This window comes from Procambarus clarkii, chromosome 11 (genome assembly GCF_040958095.1).
Source record: "Procambarus clarkii isolate CNS0578487 chromosome 11, FALCON_Pclarkii_2.0, whole genome shotgun sequence".
Lineage (NCBI taxonomy): Eukaryota > Metazoa > Arthropoda > Malacostraca > Decapoda > Cambaridae > Procambarus > Procambarus clarkii.
Window position 1 is genome coordinate 37,765,427 of NC_091160.1, and position 21,003 is coordinate 37,786,429.

Consider the following 21,003-nt stretch of genomic DNA (forward strand, 5'->3'; position numbering starts at 1 on the left):
TACCTCACAGTACAGTGAGGTATAGTGAAAGTGACTATGACAGGAAAATGTCAGGATAGGTTGTCACAATCACTGAGTCTTATACCCTCAGATGTAACCAGTTAGGTCATCATCAATGAGAAAATGATCAAAATGAGACTTTGGTCTCCAGTCATTCAAAGGAAAGTCAAAATAATATTAAACTTAGCATAGACAGTATTGACCAGCATATGCAAATGTTTTGTTAAATTTTAAAATCCTAAGTCTTCTTGTAAAGATTTTAAGTTTTCTTAATTTATTAGGAAATTTAATTATTTTTTATGTGCATGGTTTATATACGGTAAATAAGACAGGTCTCAGGCCAGAGTCCTGAGGACCATTGACAACTATGGTAATGTTGCACTTGAGTGTTGTATCTACATGGTTTATATATACGGTAAACAAGACAGGTCTCAGGCCAGAGTCCTGAGGACCATTGGCAACGTTTACCACTCGGATTTGTCTTACTCTGTTTCTGTTGAAAAAGTCATATCATATACCACTAGCAACGTAATACCTCCAAACAATAGGCCTCAGAGAATGAGTGAAAATAAAAGTGTTTAAATTGTTTAAACTAAAATGTAGCTTTATTTCAGATAATGCATGTATTTAATTTAAGTACTTGCAGTACTCTACTATAGAAAATATACAATAAGCTACTTAAAATTAAGAAAAAGTGTACAATAGGTTACTTACTGTATTACAGGGAACGGATATAGGCTATGTACAGTATCAAAGGTGGTGTATATATGGTAGTCTCTTTACTAAAGAAATTGTACATATAAGTGTACAGACGAATATTTGCTGTATTAATCAACTTGAACAGTAAGCTGCTTACTGTATTAAAGTACTTGTAGAGGAAGGTACTTACTGTAATAAAGTAAGCGCACAGAAGGCTAGCAACTGTATTAGAGGAAATATACGATAGGATACAGATAATATTAACGTTCATATAGAGTAAGCTGCTTAATGCATTATAGTAAGTTACAGTAGGAAACTTATTGTATTTAGTTGTACATTAAGCAACTTACAATAACAAAGGTGTATATATGCTTCTGCTTGATCTTGAGGATAATAAGGTTAAGACAAACTAAAAGTCAGACAACAATTCTTATTAATGCCTAAAATACTAATATTGTTACAATAGCAAAGATTCCTAAAGAAATAAGCAGCCAAAACTAATAATAGTAATGCAATAAACAATTAAGAGAAAGTCAGATTGACAATAAATTGTAGAAAATGCTAATATATAAATTACATACCAAAAGTTACTCATGCAATGTGCATTCCAAAACTCATTCATACCACCAAAATACTAAAACTCATTCACACCTCCAGGATATCAAAACTTATTCATACCTTCAGCATACAATAAAACCTCCATACCGTCAGCATGCGTGATAACTTAAAAACAAAAACAAAATAAACAAATAAAACAAGGCCGCCCGTGGTAACAGTTCCAGCGAGGTACTCCTAGATGTGTCCTTGTCAACATGTGTCTATTGGTCTCGTGAGGCAGGTCTAAACAACCAGCTCCTCGTAGATGTGTCCTTGTACATTATTGGTCTCGTGAGGCTGGTCTCAACAACCAGCTCCTCGTATATGTGTCCTTGTACATTATGGGTCTCGTGAGGCAGGTCTCAACAACCAGCTCCTCGTAGATGTGTCCTTGTACATTATTGGTCTCGTGAGGCAGGTCTCAACAACCATCTCCTCGTAGATGTGTCCTTGTACATTATTGGTCTCGTGAGGCAGGTCTCAACAACCAGCTCCTCGTAGATGTGTCCTTGTACATTATTGGTCTCGTGAGGTTGGTCTGAACAACCAGCTCCTCGTAGATGTGTCCTTGTACATTATTGGTCTCGTGAGGCAGGTCTCAACAACCAGCTCCTCGTAGATGTGTCCTTGTACATTATTGGTCTCGTGAGGCAGGTCTCAACAACCAGCTCCTCGTAGATGTGTCCTTGTACATTATTGGTCGCGTGAGGCTGGTCTCAACAACCAGCTCCTCGTAGATGTGTCCTTGTACATTATTGGTCTCGTGAGGCAGGTCTCAACAACCAGCTCCTCGTAGATGTGTCCTTGTACATTATTGGTCTCGTGAGGCTGGTCTCAACAACCAGCTCCTCGTAGATGTGTCCTTGTACATTATTGGTCTCGTGAGGCTGGTCTCAACAACCAGTTCCTCGTAGATGTGTCCTTGTACATCATTGGTCTCGTGAGGGAGGTCTCAACAATCTACGAAATATAAACATTATTAAAATTGTTAAGCGACGCACTGAGCTCTTGGAGGTACTTCTTGTTCTCCTCACTGTCCCGGATCCCAATCGCAAGGTCACGGCCAGTGACGTCCCTCCGGTGAAGTCCTCGAAGGAGTCTCTCCCCTCCCACACCTGTAGATGAGAGGGAACATTGAAGCCCACACCTGGCTATTCTCCCCACCTACACCTGCAAATGATATGGAACATTGAAGCCCACACCTGGCAACTCTCCACACCAACACCTGCAGATGAGAGGGAACACTGAAGCCCACACCTGGCAACTCTCCCTTTCCACATCTGTAGATGAGAGAGAACATTGAAGCCCACACCTGGCAACTCTCCCCACCTACAGCTGCAGATGAAAGGGAACACTGAAGCCCACACCTGGCTACTACTCATACCCATCTCTTAAGGAGGAGGAGGAGGAGGGTAGTGCTGCAGAGGAGGAGGAAGGTAGTGGTCCAGAGAAGGAGGAGGAGGAGGGTAGTGTTGCAGAGGAGGAGAAGGGTAGTGGTGCAGAGGAGGAGGAGGGTAGTGCTGCAGAGGTGGAGGAGGGTAGTGCTGCAGAGGAGGAGGGTAGTGATGCAGAGGAGAAGGGTAGTGTTGCAGAGGAGGAGGGTAGTGGTACAGAGGAGGAGGAGGGTAGTGGTGCGGAGGAGGAGGAGGGTAGTGATGCAGAGGAGGAAGGTAGTGTTGCAGAGGAGGAAGGTAGTGGTGCAGAGGAGGAGGAAAGTAGTGGTGCAGAGGAGGATAAGGGTAGTGGTGCAGAGGAGGAGGAAGAGGGTAGTGGTGCAGAGGAGGAGGGTAGAGGTGCAGAGGAGGATGAGGGTAGTGGTGCAGACGAGAAGGGTAGTAGTGTAGAGGAGGAGGGGAGTAGTGTTGCAGAGGAGGAGGAGAGTGGTGATGCAGAGGAGGAAGAGGGTAGTGATGCAGAGGAGGAGGAGGGTAGTGGTTCAGAGGAGGAGGGTAGTGATGCAGAAGAAGAGGGTAGTGGTGCAGAGGAGGAGGGTAGTGATGCAGAGGAGGAGGGTAGTGGTGCAGAGGAGGAGGAGAGTAGTGGTGCTTAGGAAGAGGAGGGTAGTGGTGCAGAGGAGGTGGGTAGTGATGCAGAGGAGGAGGGTAGTGGTGTAGAGGAGGAGAGTAGTGATGCAGAGGAGGAGGGTAGTGGTGCAGAGGAGGAGGAGAGTAGTGGTGCAGAGGAGGAGGAGGGTAGTGGTGCAGAGGAGGAGGAGGGTAGTGGTGCAAAGGAAGAGGAGGAGGGTAGTAGTGCAAAGGAGGTGGGTAGTGATGCAGAGAAGGTGGGTAGTGGTACAGAGGAGGAGGGTAGTGGTGCAGAGGAGGAGGAGGGTAGTGGCGCAGAGGAGGAGGAGGGTAGTGGTGCAGAGGAGGAGGAGGGTAGTGCTGCAGAGGAGGAGGGTAGTGATGCAGAGGAGAAGGGTAGTGTTGCAGAGGAGGAGGGTAGTGGTACAGAGGAGGAGGAGGGTAGTGGTGCGGAGGAGGAGGAGGGTAGTGATGCAGAAGAGGAGGGTAGTGGTACAGAGGAGGAGGGTAGTGGTGCAGAAGAGGAGGAGGGTAGGAGTGCGGAGGAGGAGGGTAGTGGTGTAAGTAATGCTGTTGGAAATTTCCAACACTAATAAACTACTATTGTATTATAATAAATCATTATCAATATATACTAACTGCAGTAGTTACTAATTTTACTTACGGTAGTGTCAACATAAACTAACCATTGCATCAGCGTATTAATGCTAGAATTCTCATGAAATCGAGTAGCAACATTGCGTCAGATAATGTCTAGTTAGACACATTTATTATCAGTGGGTTAGAGAATTGAATGTGGTTCTCTAAAATCATCAGTATTCCGTGTAATAATTACTTACGGATAATATCACTCCCAATAATCTTAAAGCGAGAGTTATTAACTAAATTGTTCTGTAGTAACAGTTCTTTCTGTTACCTACGAATGTCATGGAGAAAAATAAAATCTTCTCCATTTCTCGTTTAACACCATAAAACGAGAATATGATAATATTTAAATCCCTATAATTGCAACTCTGTTCTCATTAACGTATTACATCCATAATAGCGCGGAAAAGAATTATTCGTGATTAATAATTTCTATGGTGAATGTGAGAGACGGGTTGGGGGAGGCGGCGACGCCATTGTGCGAGAGAAGGGATCCCCGGCGTGAAGAGTGGCGAGACACGTGGTAGTGACTGGGGAGTTTATTGGCAAGAATTACGCTGATACTCGGTCAACAGTTAATAATTACTCATCCACGTGTTCTATAGTGCCCAGCCAGTTAATAACGTGTCAACAATTGAAGCCAAGACCCGTAATTACACGTACACAGCAGTGAGCGTCAGGGACTAGCTGACGCGACACCGGCAGACCTCAGTATTCAATACGCTCATGATAAGTATAGGTTTCTCGTTTGATGCATCATCCAAGATTGTATATTTGTGAGTAGGCTGTCGTTATATAGTGAGGAGACCCAATATACCACGTTAGTACAAGTTCGGCAATTTCCTCCGTTTTCATGAATATTGAAATTAAAACGTAGCCTATTCAAATGCTACTTAATTTTCTCTGATTTCAGCGTGTATGCGAGGAGTCATCAAGTTGTTTCTCTTCATTCGTGTTATTCACCTCTAGTTCTTTCCTTGTGGAGATCCTGTGAACACGAGGACGAATGATGAAACGATGTTATAGAAATCGTCTTAAAGCTAAGACCTTTTTCGTACAAATTTAATTTACATGATTTGATTCTTATATAATTCTTGTAGAATCTTTGCCTTGAATAGATTATTACCAGAAATGATGATTGGTAATTCATGTGTTTGCTCTGACTGTTGCTCAGTAATTTATAATCATTATTATTTACAATTTGAGTTCTCATATTTGAATCTATAGTAGTTTAGATTTATAATATCATTTACTCAGCAATGAACTGGTGGCGAACCACACTAGTTCCTAGATGTATATGAATTTCTAGAAATACCCCCCCCCCCTCCAAATGTAGGTCTTTGAGGCTCTGACTTTAATTAATTAATCATACAGTCCATTCATTATTTCAAGTGATTATCCTTTTAATAATTATCCATAGACACTGGTTCTCTAGTGTTATTCTAATGATCACTTTTATTAGTTTTCCCTCTTTTCTCAAAAGTGGGTGGTCCTTCGATTTATTAAATCAAATAAGTAAATAATTGAATATACGAGTCAAGCCCCAGATATCCCACAGGTGCAAAGGAGGAGGAGGAGGGTATTGGTGCAGAGGAGGAGGGTAGTGGTGCAAGTGGTGCAGAGGAGGAGGAGGGTAGTGGTGCAGAGGAGGAGGAGGGTAGTGATGCAGAGGAGGAGGAGGAGGAGGGTATTGGTGCAGAGGAGGAGGGTAGTGATGCAGAGGAGGAGGAGGTGGATAGTGGTGCAGAGGTGGAGGAGGGTAGTGGAGGAGGAGGGTATTGGTGCAGAGGAGGAGGGTAGTGGTGCAGAGAAGGAGGAGGTAGTGATGCAGAGGAGAAGGGTAGTGGTGCAGAGGAGGAGGAGGGTAGTGGTGCAGAGGAGGAGGGTAGTGGTGCAGAGGAGGAGGGTAGTGATGCACAGGAGGAGGGTAATGGTGCAGAGGAGGAGGGTAGTGATGCAGAGGAGAAGGGTAGTGGTGCAGAGGAGGAGAGTAGTGGGGAAGAGGAGGGTATTGGTGCAGAGGAGGAGGGAAGTGATGCAGAGGAGGAGGAGAGTAGTGGTGCAGAGGAGGAGGGTAGTGGTGCACAGGAGAAGGAGGATAGTGGTGCACAGGAGGAGGAGGGTAGTGGTGCAGAGGAGGAGGGTAGTGATGCAGAGGAGGAGGGTAGTGGTGCAGAGGAGGAGGAGGAGGGTAGTGGTGCAGAGGAGGAACAACAAAGTACAGTTCATAAATGGTCTCCTCACGGAGTCAAAAGCAGTATTTGGAGCTTTCACAGAAACCCATGCAGGGGAATTGTTGGACAGTGAGATCTGGATTCCAGGATATAACCTATACAGGTGTGATAGGAAAATTAGGTCACATGGAGGAGTGGGTCTGTATATTAGAGAAGACCTTGTATGCTCGGAGCTCCTAAACGTTACAAATGAGGTGGTAGAGGTACTGGGATTAAAAATAGAGAAAATAAATTTAGTAATTATTCTAATATACAAACCGCCAGATGCAACGGCTGAGGAATTCACAGAAAAGATAAACAAAATAGAGAATAGCCTTCATAATATGGAGAACCCGATACCTGATATTTTCTTCCTAGGTGACTTCAACTTGCCTAGTCGCAGGTGGAAAATAGCAAACAATAATATTATACCAGGAAATCTATCGGGACCTAACTAACTACAGATTAGAGAACTACTTAGATTCTGTGACAAATTTTCACTCGATCAGCAGATATCAGAGCCAACGAGAAATGAAAATATTCTAGATCTGGTCTTTACGAACAATGAAGACATTATCAGAGACATTACGATATCAGATACCACATACTCAGATCACAAGCTCATTGAAGTGCAAACGACCATCAATACTCAGAATAGACCTAAAATGTTGATAAAGCGAGAGGGGCTATTCAGTAAATTCAATTTTAATAATAAAAGGATAGACTGGGAGATAATAAACAGGGAACTTACAAACATTCCATGGGAAACTGTTCTAAGTAATACAAGTCCTACAGAAGGAATAGAAAAACTGACTTCGGAAGCGTATCAAGTCTGTCTAAAACATGTTCCTTTCAGGAAAGCTAGAAAGAGATCCAACGTAGAAAGAGAACGCAGACGACACTATAAACGCAAAACAAAAATAACGGAACTGCTTATGCAGACACGAATTTCCCGTCAAAGAAGGAATAATTTAAATAGGGAGATTGAAGAAATCGAGCGGAAATTGAAACACTCATATGAAACTGAAGAAAGACAGTTAGAACAGAAAGAAATTCAGGAAATAAAGAAAAATCCAAAATATTTCTTCTCATATGCGAAATCAAAAGCAAAAACCACTGCCAGTATTGGACCTATTCGTGCAAGTGAAGGTTCATACACGGAGGATGACAAAGAAATTAGTGAAATCCTAAAAAAGCAGTATGAGGACATGTTTAGCACTCCAATAAACAACATGAAAGTGGAAGATCCAAACAATTTCTTTATGCGGGATATTCAAACCCCTGTAAATATAACTGATATTAACACGAGCGCACTAAATTTTGAAAGAGAAATTAAAAACATGCCCATGCACTCGGCCCCAGGTCCAGACTCATGGAATTCAATATTTATTAAGAAATGCAAAGTGCCGGTAGCACAGGCACTCAGTATAGTGTGGAGGAAGAGCTTGGACACGGGGGAGATACCAGATGCACTTAAAGTAGCAGACATAGATCCTCTACACAAGGGAGGGAGCAAAGCATTGGCAAAAAATTATAGACCAGTTGCACTAACATCGCACATCATAAAAGTATTTGAGAGAGTGATTAGGAGTCAGGTCACCAATTTCATGGAGACCAATGACCTTCACAACCCAGGCCAACATGGATTTCGAGCGGGAAGATCGTGCCTCTCACAGCTACTTGAGCACTACGACAAAGTCACTGAGGCATTAGAAGAAAAACAGAATGCTGATGTGATATACACGAACTTCGCAAAGGCTTTCGATAAATGTGACCATGGCGTGATAGCACACAAAATGAAGTCAATGGGAATAACCGGTAAAGTAGGACGCTGGATAGTTTTCTGTCAAACAGGACTCAGCGAGTAACGGTCAACCATATAAAATCTAGTCCATGTGCAGTTAAAAGCTGTGTACCTCAGGGTACAGTCCTTGCACCGCTGCTTTTCCTTATTCTCATATCAGATATAGAAAAAGTCACAGCTTCATCATCCTTTGCAGACGACACAAAAATCAGTATGAAAATTACCTCGTCTGAAGACATTGAAAAACTTCAAGCTGATATTAATAAAGTTTTCGAGTGGACATCAGAAAATAACATGATGTTTAACAGTGATAAATTCCAGGTACTCAAGTACGGTAAAAATGAGGACCTTAAACATAATACAGAGTACAAAACATAATCAAATGTACCCATAGTAGGAAAACAGCATGTAAAGGATTTGGGAATAATAATGACTAACGACCTAACGTTTAAGGAGCATAACCAAGCAAATATTGCGACAGCCAGAAAAATGATAGGATGGATTACGAGAACTTTCAAATCCAGGGATCCTATCACAATGGTTGTACTCTTCAAGTCACTTGTGTTGTCCCGTCTTGAGTACTGCTCAGTACTCACTTCCCCCTTCAGAGCAGGAGAGATTGCTGAAATAGAGGGAATACAGAGAACATATACGGCACGCACAGACGCAATAAAGCACCTAAATTATTGGGATCGTCTCAAAGCTCTCCAAATGTACTCACTAGAAAGAAGACGAGAGAGATATCAAATAATATACACCTGGAAGATACTGGAGGGCCAAGTACCAAATCTACACAGTAAAATAACAACGTACTGGAGTGAACGATATGGAAGAAAATGCAGAATAGAACCAGTGAAGAGCAGAGGTGCCATAGGCACAATCAGAGAACACTGTATAAACATCAGGGGTACGCGGTTGTTCAACGTCCTCCCAACAAGCATAAGAAATATTGCCGGAACAACCGTGGACATCTTCAAGAGGAAACTAGATTTATTCCTCCAAGGAGTGCCGGACCAACCGGGCTGTGGTGGGTATGTGGGCCTGCGGGCCGCTCCAAGCAACAGCCTAGTGGACCAAACTCTCACAAGTCAAGCCTGGCCTCGGGCCGTGCTTGGGGAGTAGAAGAACTCCCAGAACCCCATCAACCAGGAGGAGGGTAGTGGTGCAGAGGAGGAGAAGGAGGGTAGTGGTGCAGAGGAGGAGGGTAGTGGTGCAGAGGAGGTGGGTAGTGATGCAGAGGAGGAGGGAAGTGGTGCAGAGGAGGAGGGTAGTGATGCAGAGGAGGAGGGTAGTGGTGCAGAGGAGGAGGAGGTGGAGGGTAGTGATGCAGAGGAGGAGGAGGGTAGTGGTGCAAAGGAGGAGGAGGGTAGTGGTGCAGAAGAAGAGGAGGGTAGTGGTGCAGAGGAGGAGGAGGAGGGTAGGGGTGGAAAGGAGGAGGAGGAGGAGGAGGGTAGTGGTGCAGAAGAAGAGGAGGGTAGTGGTGCAGAGGAGGAGGAGGAGGGTAGTGGTGGAAAGGAGGAGGGTAGTGATGCGGAGGAGGAGGAGGGTTGTGGTGCAGAGGAGGAGGAGAGTAGTGGGGTAGAGGAGGAGGGTTGTGGTGCTAAAGAGGAGGAAGGTAGTGATGCAGAGGAGGAGGAGGACGGTAATGGTGCTGAGGAGAAGAAGGGTAGTGGTGCAGAGGAGGATGAGGAGGGTAGTGCTGCAGAGGAGGAGGGTAGTGGTGCAGAGAAGAAGGAGGGTAGTGGTGCAGAGGAGGAGGAGGGTAGTGATGCAGAGGAGGAGGGTTGTGGTGCTGAGGAGGAGGAGGGTAGTGGAGCAGAGGAGGAGAAGGAGGGTAGTGGTGCAGAGGAGGAGGAGGGTAGTGGAGCAGAGGAGGAGAAGGAGAGTAGTGGTGCAGAGGAGGAGGAGGGTAGTGGTGCAGAGGAGGAGGGTAGTGGTGCAGAGGAGGAGGAGGTTAGTGATGCAGAGGAGGAGGGTAGTGATGCAGAGGAGGGTATTGGTGCAGTGGAGGAGGGTAGTGATGCAGAGGAGGAGGAGGGTAGTGGTGCAGAGGTGGAGGAGGGTAGTGATGCAGTGGAGGAGGAGGGTAGTGGTGCAGAGAAGGAGGAGGGTAGTGATGCAGAGGAGAAGGGTAGTGGTGCAGAGGAGGAGGAGGGTAGTGGTGCAGAGGAGGAGGGTAGTGATGCAGAGGAGGAGGGTAGTGGTGCAGAGGAGGAGGGTAGTGATGCAGAGGAGGAGGGTAATGGTGCAGAGGAGGAGGGTAGTGATGCAGAGGAGGAGAGTAGTGGTGCAGAGGAGGAGGGTAGTGATGCAGAGGAGGAGGGTAGTGGTGCAGAGGAGGAAGAGAGTAGTGGGGAAGAGGAAGAGGAGGGTAGTGGTGCAGAGGAGGAGGAGGAGGGTAGGGGTGGAAAGGAGGAGGAGGAGGAGGAGGGTAGTGGTGCAGAAGAAGAGGAGGGTAGTGGTGCAGAGGAGGAGGAGGAGGGTAGTGGTGGAAAGGAGGAGGGTAGTGATGCGGAGGAGGAGGAGGGTTGTGGTGCAGAGGAGGAGGAGAGTAGTGGGGTAGAGGAGGAGGGTTGTGGTGCTAAAGAGGAGGAAGGTAGTGATGCAGAGGAGGAGGAGGACGGTAATGGTGCTGAGGAGAAGAAGGGTAGTGGTGCAGAGGAGGATGAGGAGGGTAGTGCTGCAGAGGAGGAGGGTAGTGGTGCAGAGAAGAAGGAGGGTAGTGGTGCAGAGGAGGAGGAGGGTAGTGATGCAGAGGAGGAGGGTTGTGGTGCTGAGGAGGAGGAGGGTAGTGGAGCAGAGGAGGAGAAGGAGGGTAGTGGTGCAGAGGAGGAGGAGGGTAGTGGAGCAGAGGAGGAGAAGGAGAGTAGTGGTGCAGAGGAGGAGGAGGGTAGTGGTGCAGAGGAGGAGGGTAGTGGTGCAGAGGAGGAGGAGGTTAGTGATGCAGAGGAGGAGGGTAGTGATGCAGAGGAGGATATTGGTGCAGTGGAGGAGGGTAGTGATGCAGAGGAGGAGGAGGGTAGTGGTGCAGAGGTGGAGGAGGGTAGTGATGCAGTGGAGGAGGAGGGTAGTGGTGCAGAGAAGGAGGAGGGTAGTGATGCAGAGGAGAAGGGTAGTGGTGCAGAGGAGGAGGAGGGTAGTGGTGCAGAGGAGGAGGGTAGTGATGCAGAGGAGGAGGGTAGTGGTGCAGAGGAGGAGGGTAGTGATGCAGAGGAGGAGGGTAATGGTGCAGAGGAGGAGGGTAGTGATGCAGAGGAGGAGAGTAGTGGTGCAGAGGAGGAGGGTAGTGATGCAGAGGAGGAGGGTAGTGGTGCAGAGGAGGAAGAGAGTAGTGGGGAAGAGGAAGAGGAGGGTAGTGGTGCAGAGGAGGAGGAGGGAAGTGAAGCAGAGGAGGAGGAGGGTAGTGATGCACAGGAGGAGGGTAGTTGTGCAGAGGTGAAGGAGGGTAGTGGTGCAGAGGAGGAGGGAACTGGTGCAGATGAGGAGGAGGGCAGTGATGCAGAGGAGGAGGAGAGTAGTGGTGCAGAGGAGGAGGGTAGTGGTGCAGAGGAGGAGGAGGATAGTGGTGCAGAGGAGGAGGAGGGTAGTGGTGCAGAGGAGGAGGGTAGTGATGCAGAGGAGGAGGGTAGTGGTGCACAGGAGGAGGAGGAGGGGTAGTGGTGCAGAGGAGGAGAGGGTAGTGGTGCAGAGGAGGAGGGTAGTGGTGCAGAGGAGGAGGAGGGTAGTGGTGCAGAGGAGGTGGGTAGTGACGCAGAGGAGGAGGTAGTGGTGCAGAGGAGGAGGAGGGTAGTGATGCAGAGTAAGAGGGTAGTGGTGCAGAGGAGGAGGGTAGTGGTGCAGAGAAGGAGGAGGGTAGTGGTGCAGAGGAGGAGGAGGAGGGTAGTGATGCAGAGGAGGAGGAGGGTAGTGATGCAGAGGAGGAGGACAGTAGTGGTGCAGAGGAGGAGGAGGAGGGTAGTGGTGCAGAGGAGGAGGAGAGTTGTGGTGCAGAGGAAGAGGAGGGTAGTGGTGCAGAGGAGGAGGAGGATGGTAGTGGTGCATAGGAGGAGGACGTTAGTGGTGCTGAGGAGGAGGAGGGTAGAGATGCAGAGGAGGAGGACGTTAGTGGTGCAGAGGAGGAGGAGGAGGGTAGTGGTGCAGAGGAGGAGGAGGGTAGTGATGCAGAGGAGGAGGGTTGGGGTGCAGAGGAGGAGGAGGAGGAGGAGGGTAGTGGTGCTGAGGAGGAGGAGGGTGGTGGTGCAGAGGAGGATGAGGAGGGTAGTGGTGCAGAGAAGGAGGAGGGGTAGTGGTGCAGAGGAGGAGGAGGGTAGTGGTGCAGAGGAGGAGGAGGAGGGTAGTGATGCAGAGGAGGAGGAGGGTAGTGATGCAGAGGAGGAGGACAGCAGTGGTGCAGAGGAGGAGGAGGAGGGTAGTGGTGCAGAGGAGGAGGAGAGTTGTGGTGCAGAGGAGGAGGAGGAGGAGGAGGAGGGTAGTGGTGCAGAGGAGGAGGAGGATGGTAGTGGTGCATAGGAGGAGGACGTTAGTGGTGCAGAAGAGGAGGAGGGTAGTGATGTAGAGGAGGAGGGTAGTGGTGCAGAGGAGGAGGAGGGTAGTGGTGCAGAGGAGGAGGGTAGTGATGCAGAGGAGGAGGAGAATGGTAGTGGTGCATAGGAGGAGGACGTTAGTGGTGCAGAAGAGGAGGAGGGTAGTGATGCAGAGGAGGAGGGTTGTGGTGCAGAGAAGGAGGAGGAGGAGGGTAGTGGTGCTGAGGAGGAGGAGGGTAGTGGTGCAGAGGAGGAGGAGGGTAGTGAGGCAGAGGAGGAGGACGTTAGTGGTGCAGAGGAGGAGGAGGATAGTAGTGTAGAGTGGGAGGAAGAGAGTAGTGGTGCAGAGGAGGAGGGTAGTGATGTAGAGGAGGAGAGTAGTAGTGCAGAGGAGGAGGGTAGTGATGCAGAGGAGGAGGAGGGTAGTGATGCAGAGGAGGAGGAGGGTAGTGATGCAGAGGAGGAGGACGGTGGTGGTGCAGAGGAGGAGGATAGTGGTGCAGAGTGGGAGGAAGAGAGTAGTGGTGCAGAGGAGGAGGGTAGTGATGTAGAGGAGGAGAGTAGTGGTGCAGAGGAGGACGGTAGTGATGCAGAGGAGGAGGGTAATGGTGCAGAGGAGGAGGTGGAGGGTAGTGGTGCAGAGGAGGAGGAGGGTAGTGCTGCAGAGGAGGAGGAGGGTAGTGATGCAGAGGAGGAGGGTAGTGGTGCAATGGAGGAGACGGAGGGAAGTGGTGCAGAGGAGGAGGGAAGTGATGCGTAGGAGGAGGGTAGTGGTGCAGAGGAGGAGGAGAGTAGTGGTGCAGAGGAGGATAAGGGTAGTTGTGCAGAGGAGGAGGAGTGTAGTGGAGCAGAGGAGGAGGAGGGTAGTGGTGCAGAGGAGTCGGAGGGAAGTGATGCAGAGGAGGAGGAGGGTAGTGATGCAGAGCAGGAGGGTAGTGATGCAGAGGAGGAGGGTAGTGGTGCAGAGGAGGAGGATGGTAGTGGTGAAGAGGAGGAGGATGGTAGTAGTGCAGAGGAGGAGGAGGGTAGTGATGCAGAGGAGGAGGAGAGTAGTGGTGCAGAGGAGGAGGAGGAGGGTAGTGGTGCAGAGGAGGAGGGAAGAGGTGCAGAGTGTAATAACAGCTTTACCCTCGTCGTAATAACCGCGGCCTCTATTGTAATAACCCAATGTTCCAGAGTATTAATCCTGTTATCTTGTGATCTCTCATAATCGTACTATACGCTCTCTGTTGTAATTCTCTGTCTCTCTTCACTCAATACCCCAGCTTAACACTGTTCCAGTCCAGTATGACCCCTCACTGGACTGCCACGTATATAAGAGGAATATTAAATGAGGAAGATACACCAAGGACAAGGGTTATTAGTAAACAAATCAATAACAACACTCATTAACTGCCACCACCTTCCCGACCAACCATACCTGAATGTGTCGATCACCGATCCCCCAGGAAGGCAAGGAATCAGTAACCATGGGACTCCGGGTAATATGAATTTCAGTAATAAATTTTGGAAAATTAGTTTGTTTAATTTACGTTACTTATTTGAATCCAAGGGCAACTTTAGTATCTATTAATTGTAGGAGAACCTGGGGGCTTCCAATACAACACCTAAAAATGAGAAAGTAGCAAAATATATCAAAGGGGAGTTAAGTGAATACCACTGGGCAAGCTATACAATTTATTTTATGAAACATGTAAATTAAGACAATTTGAAACACATAACCTATTCTATTCCCCTAGAGGCACAATGGATATTTATTGAGGGCACGAAACTCAAGTGCACTATACCTTAAATACCCGCACTACGGCCAAGATGTTGATGGCTGCCCTCAGCCCCTAGGATACGGGCTTGCGGCCCTTTTCCTAATACACTCCCAAGACACACTCATGAAATTTTGTTTTACCAACTTATTGCTGGGAAGGATTACTCCTCCCACCATCTACTACAGCCCCAGGGCTCCACCCATTATTTTGGCAATGGCCAACCATTTAACACGTAGGCCTGAGGTCTGGCTCTCTAGGGCCAATAAGGACTTGGCCCTTATCTCAGGCCAATCACCTTCACTGATCTGCCGTGGAAAGCTACATGAATTCCTGAAGATTGAGTCAGCTCTCCCCAGCTATGAGAAGGGAGACAAGGCGCCTCTATGGAGCCCCAGTGCACCTGCGAGCAATGTTTACAAAACTGATAAATTATGTTCAAGCCTGTCTCCTCTAAGATAAAGAGTAGGGACATTTGACTCTGCCTCGTATGGGGAAGGGACCGGTGAGAGGGGGATGGAGAGGGAAATCCTGAGTGGAGAGTTGTGTGGGGGGGGGGGGGAAGCCAAAGGTATCCAAGACTACCCTCAGGTCAACCTCTTGACCCTGACAAATGGGCGACAGGGGGGTGGGGGAAGAGGAGGAGACGAATGACGGCCAAGGGGAGGGGAGAAGGAAGGAGGGGAGAGGGAGAAGGAAAGGAGGGGAGAAGGGAGAACTAATGATCTGAGCCCCAGATCATTACAAGAGGAGGAGGAGGGTAGTGGTGCAGACGAGGATGGTAGTGGAGTAGAGGAGGAGGAGGGGAGTGGCTCAGAGGAGGAGGGTAGTGATGCAGAGGAGGAGGAGGGTAGGGATGCAGAGGAGGAGGGTAGTGGTTCAGAGGAGGAGGGTCGTGATGCAGAATAGGAGGGTAGTGGTGCAGAGGAGGAGGGTAGTGATGCAGAGGAGGAGGGTAGTGATGCAAAGGAGGAGGGTAGTGGTGCAGAGGAGGAGGAGAGTAGTGGTGCAGAGGAGGAGGAGGGTAGTGGTGCAGAGGAGAAGGAGGGTAGTGGTGCAGAGGAGGAGGAGGAGGGTAGTAGTGCAAAGGAGGTGGGTAGTGAGGCAGAGGAGGAGGGTAGTAGTGCAGAGGAGGAGAGTAGTGGTGCAGAGGAGGAGGAGGAGGGTAGTGGCATAGAGGAGGAGGGTAGTGGTGCAGAGGAGGAGGAGGCTAGTGCTGCAGAGGAGAAGGAGGGTAGTGATGCAGAGGAGGAGGGTTGTGGTGCAGAGGAGGAGGAGGGTAGTGGTACAGAGGAGGAGGAGGATAGTGGTGCGGAGGAGGAGGAGGGTAGTTATGCAGAGGAGGGTAGTGGTGCAGAGAAGGACGAGGGTAGTGGTGCAGAGGAGGTGGAGGGTAGTGGTGTAAGTGGTGCAAAGTAGGAGGAGGGTAGTGGTGCAGAGGAGGAGGAGGGTAGTGGTGCAGAGGAGGAGGAGGGTAGTGGTGCAAGTGGTGCAGAGGGTGAGGAGGGTAGTGGTGCAAGTGGTGCAGAGGATGAGGAGGGTAGTAGTGCGGAGGAGGAAGGTAGTAGTGTAAATGGTGCAAAGGAGGAGGAGGGTATTGGTGCAGAGGAGGAGGAGGGTAGTGGTGCAAGTGGTGCAGAGGAGGAGGAGGGTAGTGGTGCAGAGGAGGAGGGTAGTGGTGTTAGTGGTGCAAAGGAGGAGGAGGGTAGTGGTGCAGAGGAGGATGAGGGTAGTGGTGCAGAGGAGGAGGAGGGTAGTGGTGCAGGTGCAGAGGAGGAAGAGAGCAGTGGTGCAGAAGAGGAGGGTAGAGATGCAGAGGAGGGGGGAGGAGGGTATTGGTGCAGAGGAGGAGGGTAGTGATGCAGAGAAGGAGTGTAGTGGTGCAGAGGTGGAAGAGGGTAGTGGTGCAGAGGAGGAGAAGGGTAGTGATGCAGAAGAGGAGGAGGGTAGTGGTGCAGAGGTGGAGGAGGGTAGTGATGCAGTGGAGGAGGAAGGTAGTGATGCAAAGGAGGAGGAGGGTAGTGGTGCATAGGTGGAGGAGGGTAGTGGTGCAGAGGAGGAGGGTAATGATGCAGAGAAAGAGGGTAGTAGTGCAAAGGAGGATGTGGAGGGTAGTGATGCAGAGGAGGAGGAGGGTTGTGGTGCAGAGGTGGAGAAGGGTAGTGATGCAGAGGAGGAGGACGGTAGTGATGCAGAGGAGGAGGATGAGGGTAGTGGTGCAAAGGAGGAGGAGGAGGAGGAGGGTAGTGGTGCAGAATAAGAGGAGGGTAGTGGTGCAGAGGAGGATGAGGAGGGTAGTGGTGGAAAAGAGGAGGAGGGTAGTGGTGCACAGGAGGAGGAGGGTAGTGATGCAGAGGAGGAGGACGTTAGTGGTGCAGAGGAGGAGAGTAGTGGTGCAGAGGAGGAGGAGGGTAGTGATGCAGAGGAGGAGGGTTGTGGTGCAGAGGAGGAGGAGGAGGAGGAGGGTAGTGGTGCTGAGGAGGAGGATGGTAGTGGTGCAGAGGAGGATGGTAGTGGTGCAGAGGAGGATGATGAGGGTAGTGGTGCAGAGGAGGAGGACGTTAGTGGTGCAGAGGAGGAGAGTAGTGGTGCAGAGGAGGAGGAGGGTAGTGATGCAGAGGAGGAGGGTTGTGGTGCAGAGGAGGAGGAGGAGGAGGAGGGTAGTGGTGCTGAGGAGGAGGATGGTAGTGGTGCAGAGGAGGATGATGAGGGTAGTGGTGCAGAGGAGGAGGGTAGTGATGCAGAGGAGGAGGGTAGTGGTGCAGAGGAGGAGGAGGGTAGTGGTGCAGAGGAGGAGGAGGGTAGTGGTGCAGAGGAGGAGGAGGAGGGTAGTAGAGCAAAGGAGGTGGGTAGTGAGGCAGAGGAGGAGGGAAGTGGTGCAGAGGAGGAGAGTAGTGGTGCAGAGGAGGAGGAGGAGGGTAGTTGCGCAGAGGAGGAGGGTAGTGGTGTAGAGGAAGAGGAGGCTAGTGCTGCAGAGGAGGAGGAGGGTAGTGCTGCAGAGGAGGAGGAGGGTAGTGATGCAGAGGAGGAGGGTTGTGGTGCAGAGGAGGAGGAGGGTAGTGGTACAGTGGAGGAGGAGGGTAGTGGTGCGGAGGAGGAGGAGGGTAGTGGTACGGAAGAGGAGGGTAGTGGTGCAGAGGAGGAGGAGGTTAGTGGTGCAAGTGGTGCAGAGGAGGAGGAGGGTAGTGGTGTAAGTGGTGCAAAGGAGGAGGATGGTATATGTGCAGAGGAGGAGGAGGGTAGTGGTGAAAGTGGTGCAGAGGAGGAGGGTAGTGGTGCAGAGGAGGAGGGTAGTGGCATAAGTGGTGCAAAGGAGGAGGAGGGTATTGGTGCAGAGGAGGAGAAGGGTAGTGGTGCAAGTGGTGCAGAGGAGGAGGGTAGTGGTGCAGAGGAGGAGGAGGATAGTGATGCAGAGGAGGAGGGTTGTGGGGCAGAGGAGGAGGAGGGTAGTGGTGCAGAGGAGGAGGAGGGTAGTGGTGCAGAGGAGGAGAAGGAGGGTAGTGGTGCAGAGGAGGAGGAGGGTAGTGGTGCAGAGGAGGAGGAGAAGGGTAGTGGTGCAGAGGAGGAGTAGGGTCGTGGAGCAGAGGAGGAGGAGGGTAGTGGTGCAGAGGAGGAGGTGGGAAGTGATGCAGAGGAGGAGGAGGGTAGTGATGCAGAGGAGGAGGACGGTGGTGGTGCAGATGAGGAGGAGGATAGTGGTGCAGAGTAGGAGGAAGAGAGTAGTGGTACAGAGGAGGAGGGTAGTGATGCAGATGAGGAGAGTAGTGGTGCAGAGGAGGAGGGTAGTGATGCAGAGGAGAAGGGTAGTGGTGCAGAGGAGGAGGTGGAGGGTAGTGGTGCAGAGGAGGAGGAGGGTAGTGCTGCAGAGGAAGAAGAGAGTAGTGATGCAGAGGAGGAGGAGGGGAGTGATGCAGAGGAGGAGGGTAGTGATGAAGAGGAGGAGGGTAGTGGTGCAGAGGAGGAGGATGGTAGTGGTGAAGAGGAGGAGGATGGTAGTAGTGCAGAGTAGGAGGAGGAGGGTAATGATGCAGAGGAGGAGGAGAGTAGTGGTGCAGAGGAGGAGGAGGAGGGTAGTGGTGCAGAGGAGGAGGGAAGAGGTGCAGAGGAGGAGGAGGGTAGTGGTGCAAAGGAAGAGAAGTAGGGAAGTGGTGCAGAAGAGGAGGGAAGTGATGCAGAGGAGGAGGGTAGTGGTGCAGAAGAGGAGGAGAGTAGTTGTGCAGAGGAGGATAAGGGTAGTTGTTCAGAGGAGAAGGAGGGTAGTGGAGCAGAGGAGGAGGAGGGTAGTGGTGCAGAGGAGGAGGAGGGAAGTGATGCAGAGGAGGAGGAGGGTAGTGATGCAGAGGACAAGGGTAGTGATGAAGAGGAGGTGGGTAGTGGTGCAGAGGAGGAGGATGGTAGTGGTGAAGAGGAGGAGGATGGTAGTAGTGCAGAGGAGGAGGAGGGTAATGATGCAGAGGAGGAGGAGAGTAGTGGTGCAGAGGAGGAGGAGGAGGGTAGTGGTGCAGAGGAGGAGGGAAGAGGTGCAGAGGAGGAGGAGGGTAGTGGTGCAGACGAGGAGGGTAGTGGTGTAGAGGAGGAAGAGGGGAGTGGTTCAGAGGAGGAGGGTAGTGATGCAGAGGAGGAGGAGGGTAGTGATGCAGAGGAGGAGGGTAGTGGTTCAGATGAGGAGGGTCGTGATACAGAATAGGAGGGTAGTGGTGCAGAGGAGGAGGGTAGTGATGCAGAGGAGGAGGGTAGTGGTGCAGAGGAGGAGGAGAGTAGTGGTGCTTAGGAAGAGGAGGGTAGTGGTGCACAGGAGTTGGAAAGTGATGCAGAGGAGGAGGGTAGTGGTGCAGAGGAGGAGAGTAGTGGTGCAGAGGAGGAGGAGGGTAGTGGTGCAGAGGAAGAGGAGGGTAGTGTGAGGGAATCTAGATTCCCTCAGCTAGTTTTCCTAGTTTCTAGATTAGGCTATCGCTCTAGAAACTGAAGCTTTTAAACTAACATATACTTGTTGGGTGTTGAATGAAAGCTTATGTTATGGTCTATCATTTGTGAGTAGTCAGAAGTCTGTGATTGCTCTGTAGAGAGAATTACAGAGAATTTTACTGTTTCTGTGAAATAGGATGAGGAGGATACTTGACTAAAACCGTTAGAGGAGGGGGGGGGGAGAGTGGGGTGAACTTTGCCCCCCCCCCCCCCCGACATGTGAGACATCACGCCATTGTCTTTAGGCCTCCCCCTCCTTGTGACGTCACGGGACGCTCGAGGGGTGAGTGAGGCTGTGATTGGAGTAGGCATGTGTGCTCCAAGCCGAGTTTTGGCGCGAAGAGCTGTGATTGGGAGCGGCACGAGGGAGCCGTGCCGGCTTTGGGCTGATTGGTCAAGACAAAGTAAGGGGGGAGATATGGGCATTTGAGCTTCCCTGCCCGCCATAGAGCAGTTTGAATTGGGCGGCAAGCAGAAGAAGAAGTGACTGGTGGAGGTGGCAGGCCCGCCACCTCCAATCCCCCGTTAATCGCTTCTGTCGTCCAAATTACTCATTGAGCATGGCACTCCTGCCATTAGGGGTTGTGTCAAGGCCCAATTGGCGTGAATTGTGGCCAAGGATTTACGGAAGGAACAGTAAAAAGCTAAAGAGACAGTTGACAGTGTTCACCCATGAGGCAGCTGGCAGAGCCTCATGGTGTAACAGGTGGTTTGAATAACCTGTCTAGTGTTGTTGGGCAATTAGTGGAATCGAGCAGGGCCTCCTAGTGTAATTGTGGTGTGATTACAGGCCCATGTTGGACTTTAAATTCCGCCAGGCTGCGTCAGTGTGGGGACGCCGCTGGCCATTGTCACCCCAGTGTAGAGTAAGGCAGGCTCTGGTTTGTTGGGGTTGTTAGTGATTCCCCATCCGCGTGTGTACGCCTGTGGGCGGCAGCCTGCCAGCCTGAGGCACCCATGTGCGCGGCCAATCCAGGCCGCCCGCGTCAACCCGTGGCCACCCCCAGGCCACCTCAGGCCGCCCGCGCGGCAAACCCCCACCCCACCCCGCGCACCAGCTCAGCTGAGTGGGGTGCTATGACGTCATGCACTACCCGTGGCCACCCTCAGGCCACCCAGCCGCATTGCCAGGCTCGGCTCGGCCCGCGCGCCGGCTACCACCCCCTCAGCTCGGGAGGGGCGCTGTGGGCCATGCTGTGGCCACATACCTTGGCCACCTCCTTGGGCCACTTGGCCACTTTCCCGGGACAGCCTAGGGCCACATCTTGTCGACGCATGAGGAGCAAGCTAAGTGTTGACAGCCAGTGAGGTAGTGACCTGGGAAATGAGTAAAAGATAAGGAGAGAAAGACGTGAGCACTATTATCATTGTGTACAGTGTGATGAGTACCGGTGGAAATTCCCGGTAAGAGTTGTCTCAGAGCCTCGTTAGGCTAGAGAAGCAGCTGAGAGACAGTTGTTTGTAGCACGTCCAGGTGACTGGCAGGGCGGTACCTGGAGATAGATGTTATACACGGGACCACACTGTAGTATCATGATGTATATATGTGTAGACTGACTCGAGTATGTAACCGGTCAGTGTAGAGATTTCCCATATAAGTTATCCAGCCTGTCGATTCTATATAATCGTTCAGGCTGGATTAATGCCATAGAGTACCGTATATAAATTATAATCATTAGAGGTAGGCAGGCCAGGTTGCAGGGATGTCAGTGGGGACCCCTGAGGTCTGTGTAGTTAGTTACATTTACCTGATGATATAATTTGCATTGATTA

At 50.5% G+C, this 21,003-nt stretch overlaps 1 protein-coding gene across 1 annotated transcript in view; it reads right to left on the reverse strand.

Annotated features, from left to right (window-relative positions):
• Window positions 1–1,117: 1,117 nt before the first annotated feature.
• LOC123752933 (uncharacterized) overlaps window positions 1,118–21,003 on the reverse strand; it is a 44,803-nt gene continuing 24,917 nt past the window's right edge. The window contains exon 3 of the mRNA XM_069322622.1: window positions 1,118–2,411. Coding sequence (XP_069178723.1) covers window positions 2,257–2,411 — 155 coding nt within the window. The 3' untranslated portion in view covers window positions 1,118–2,256. The remainder of the gene's footprint in view (window positions 2,412–21,003) is intronic.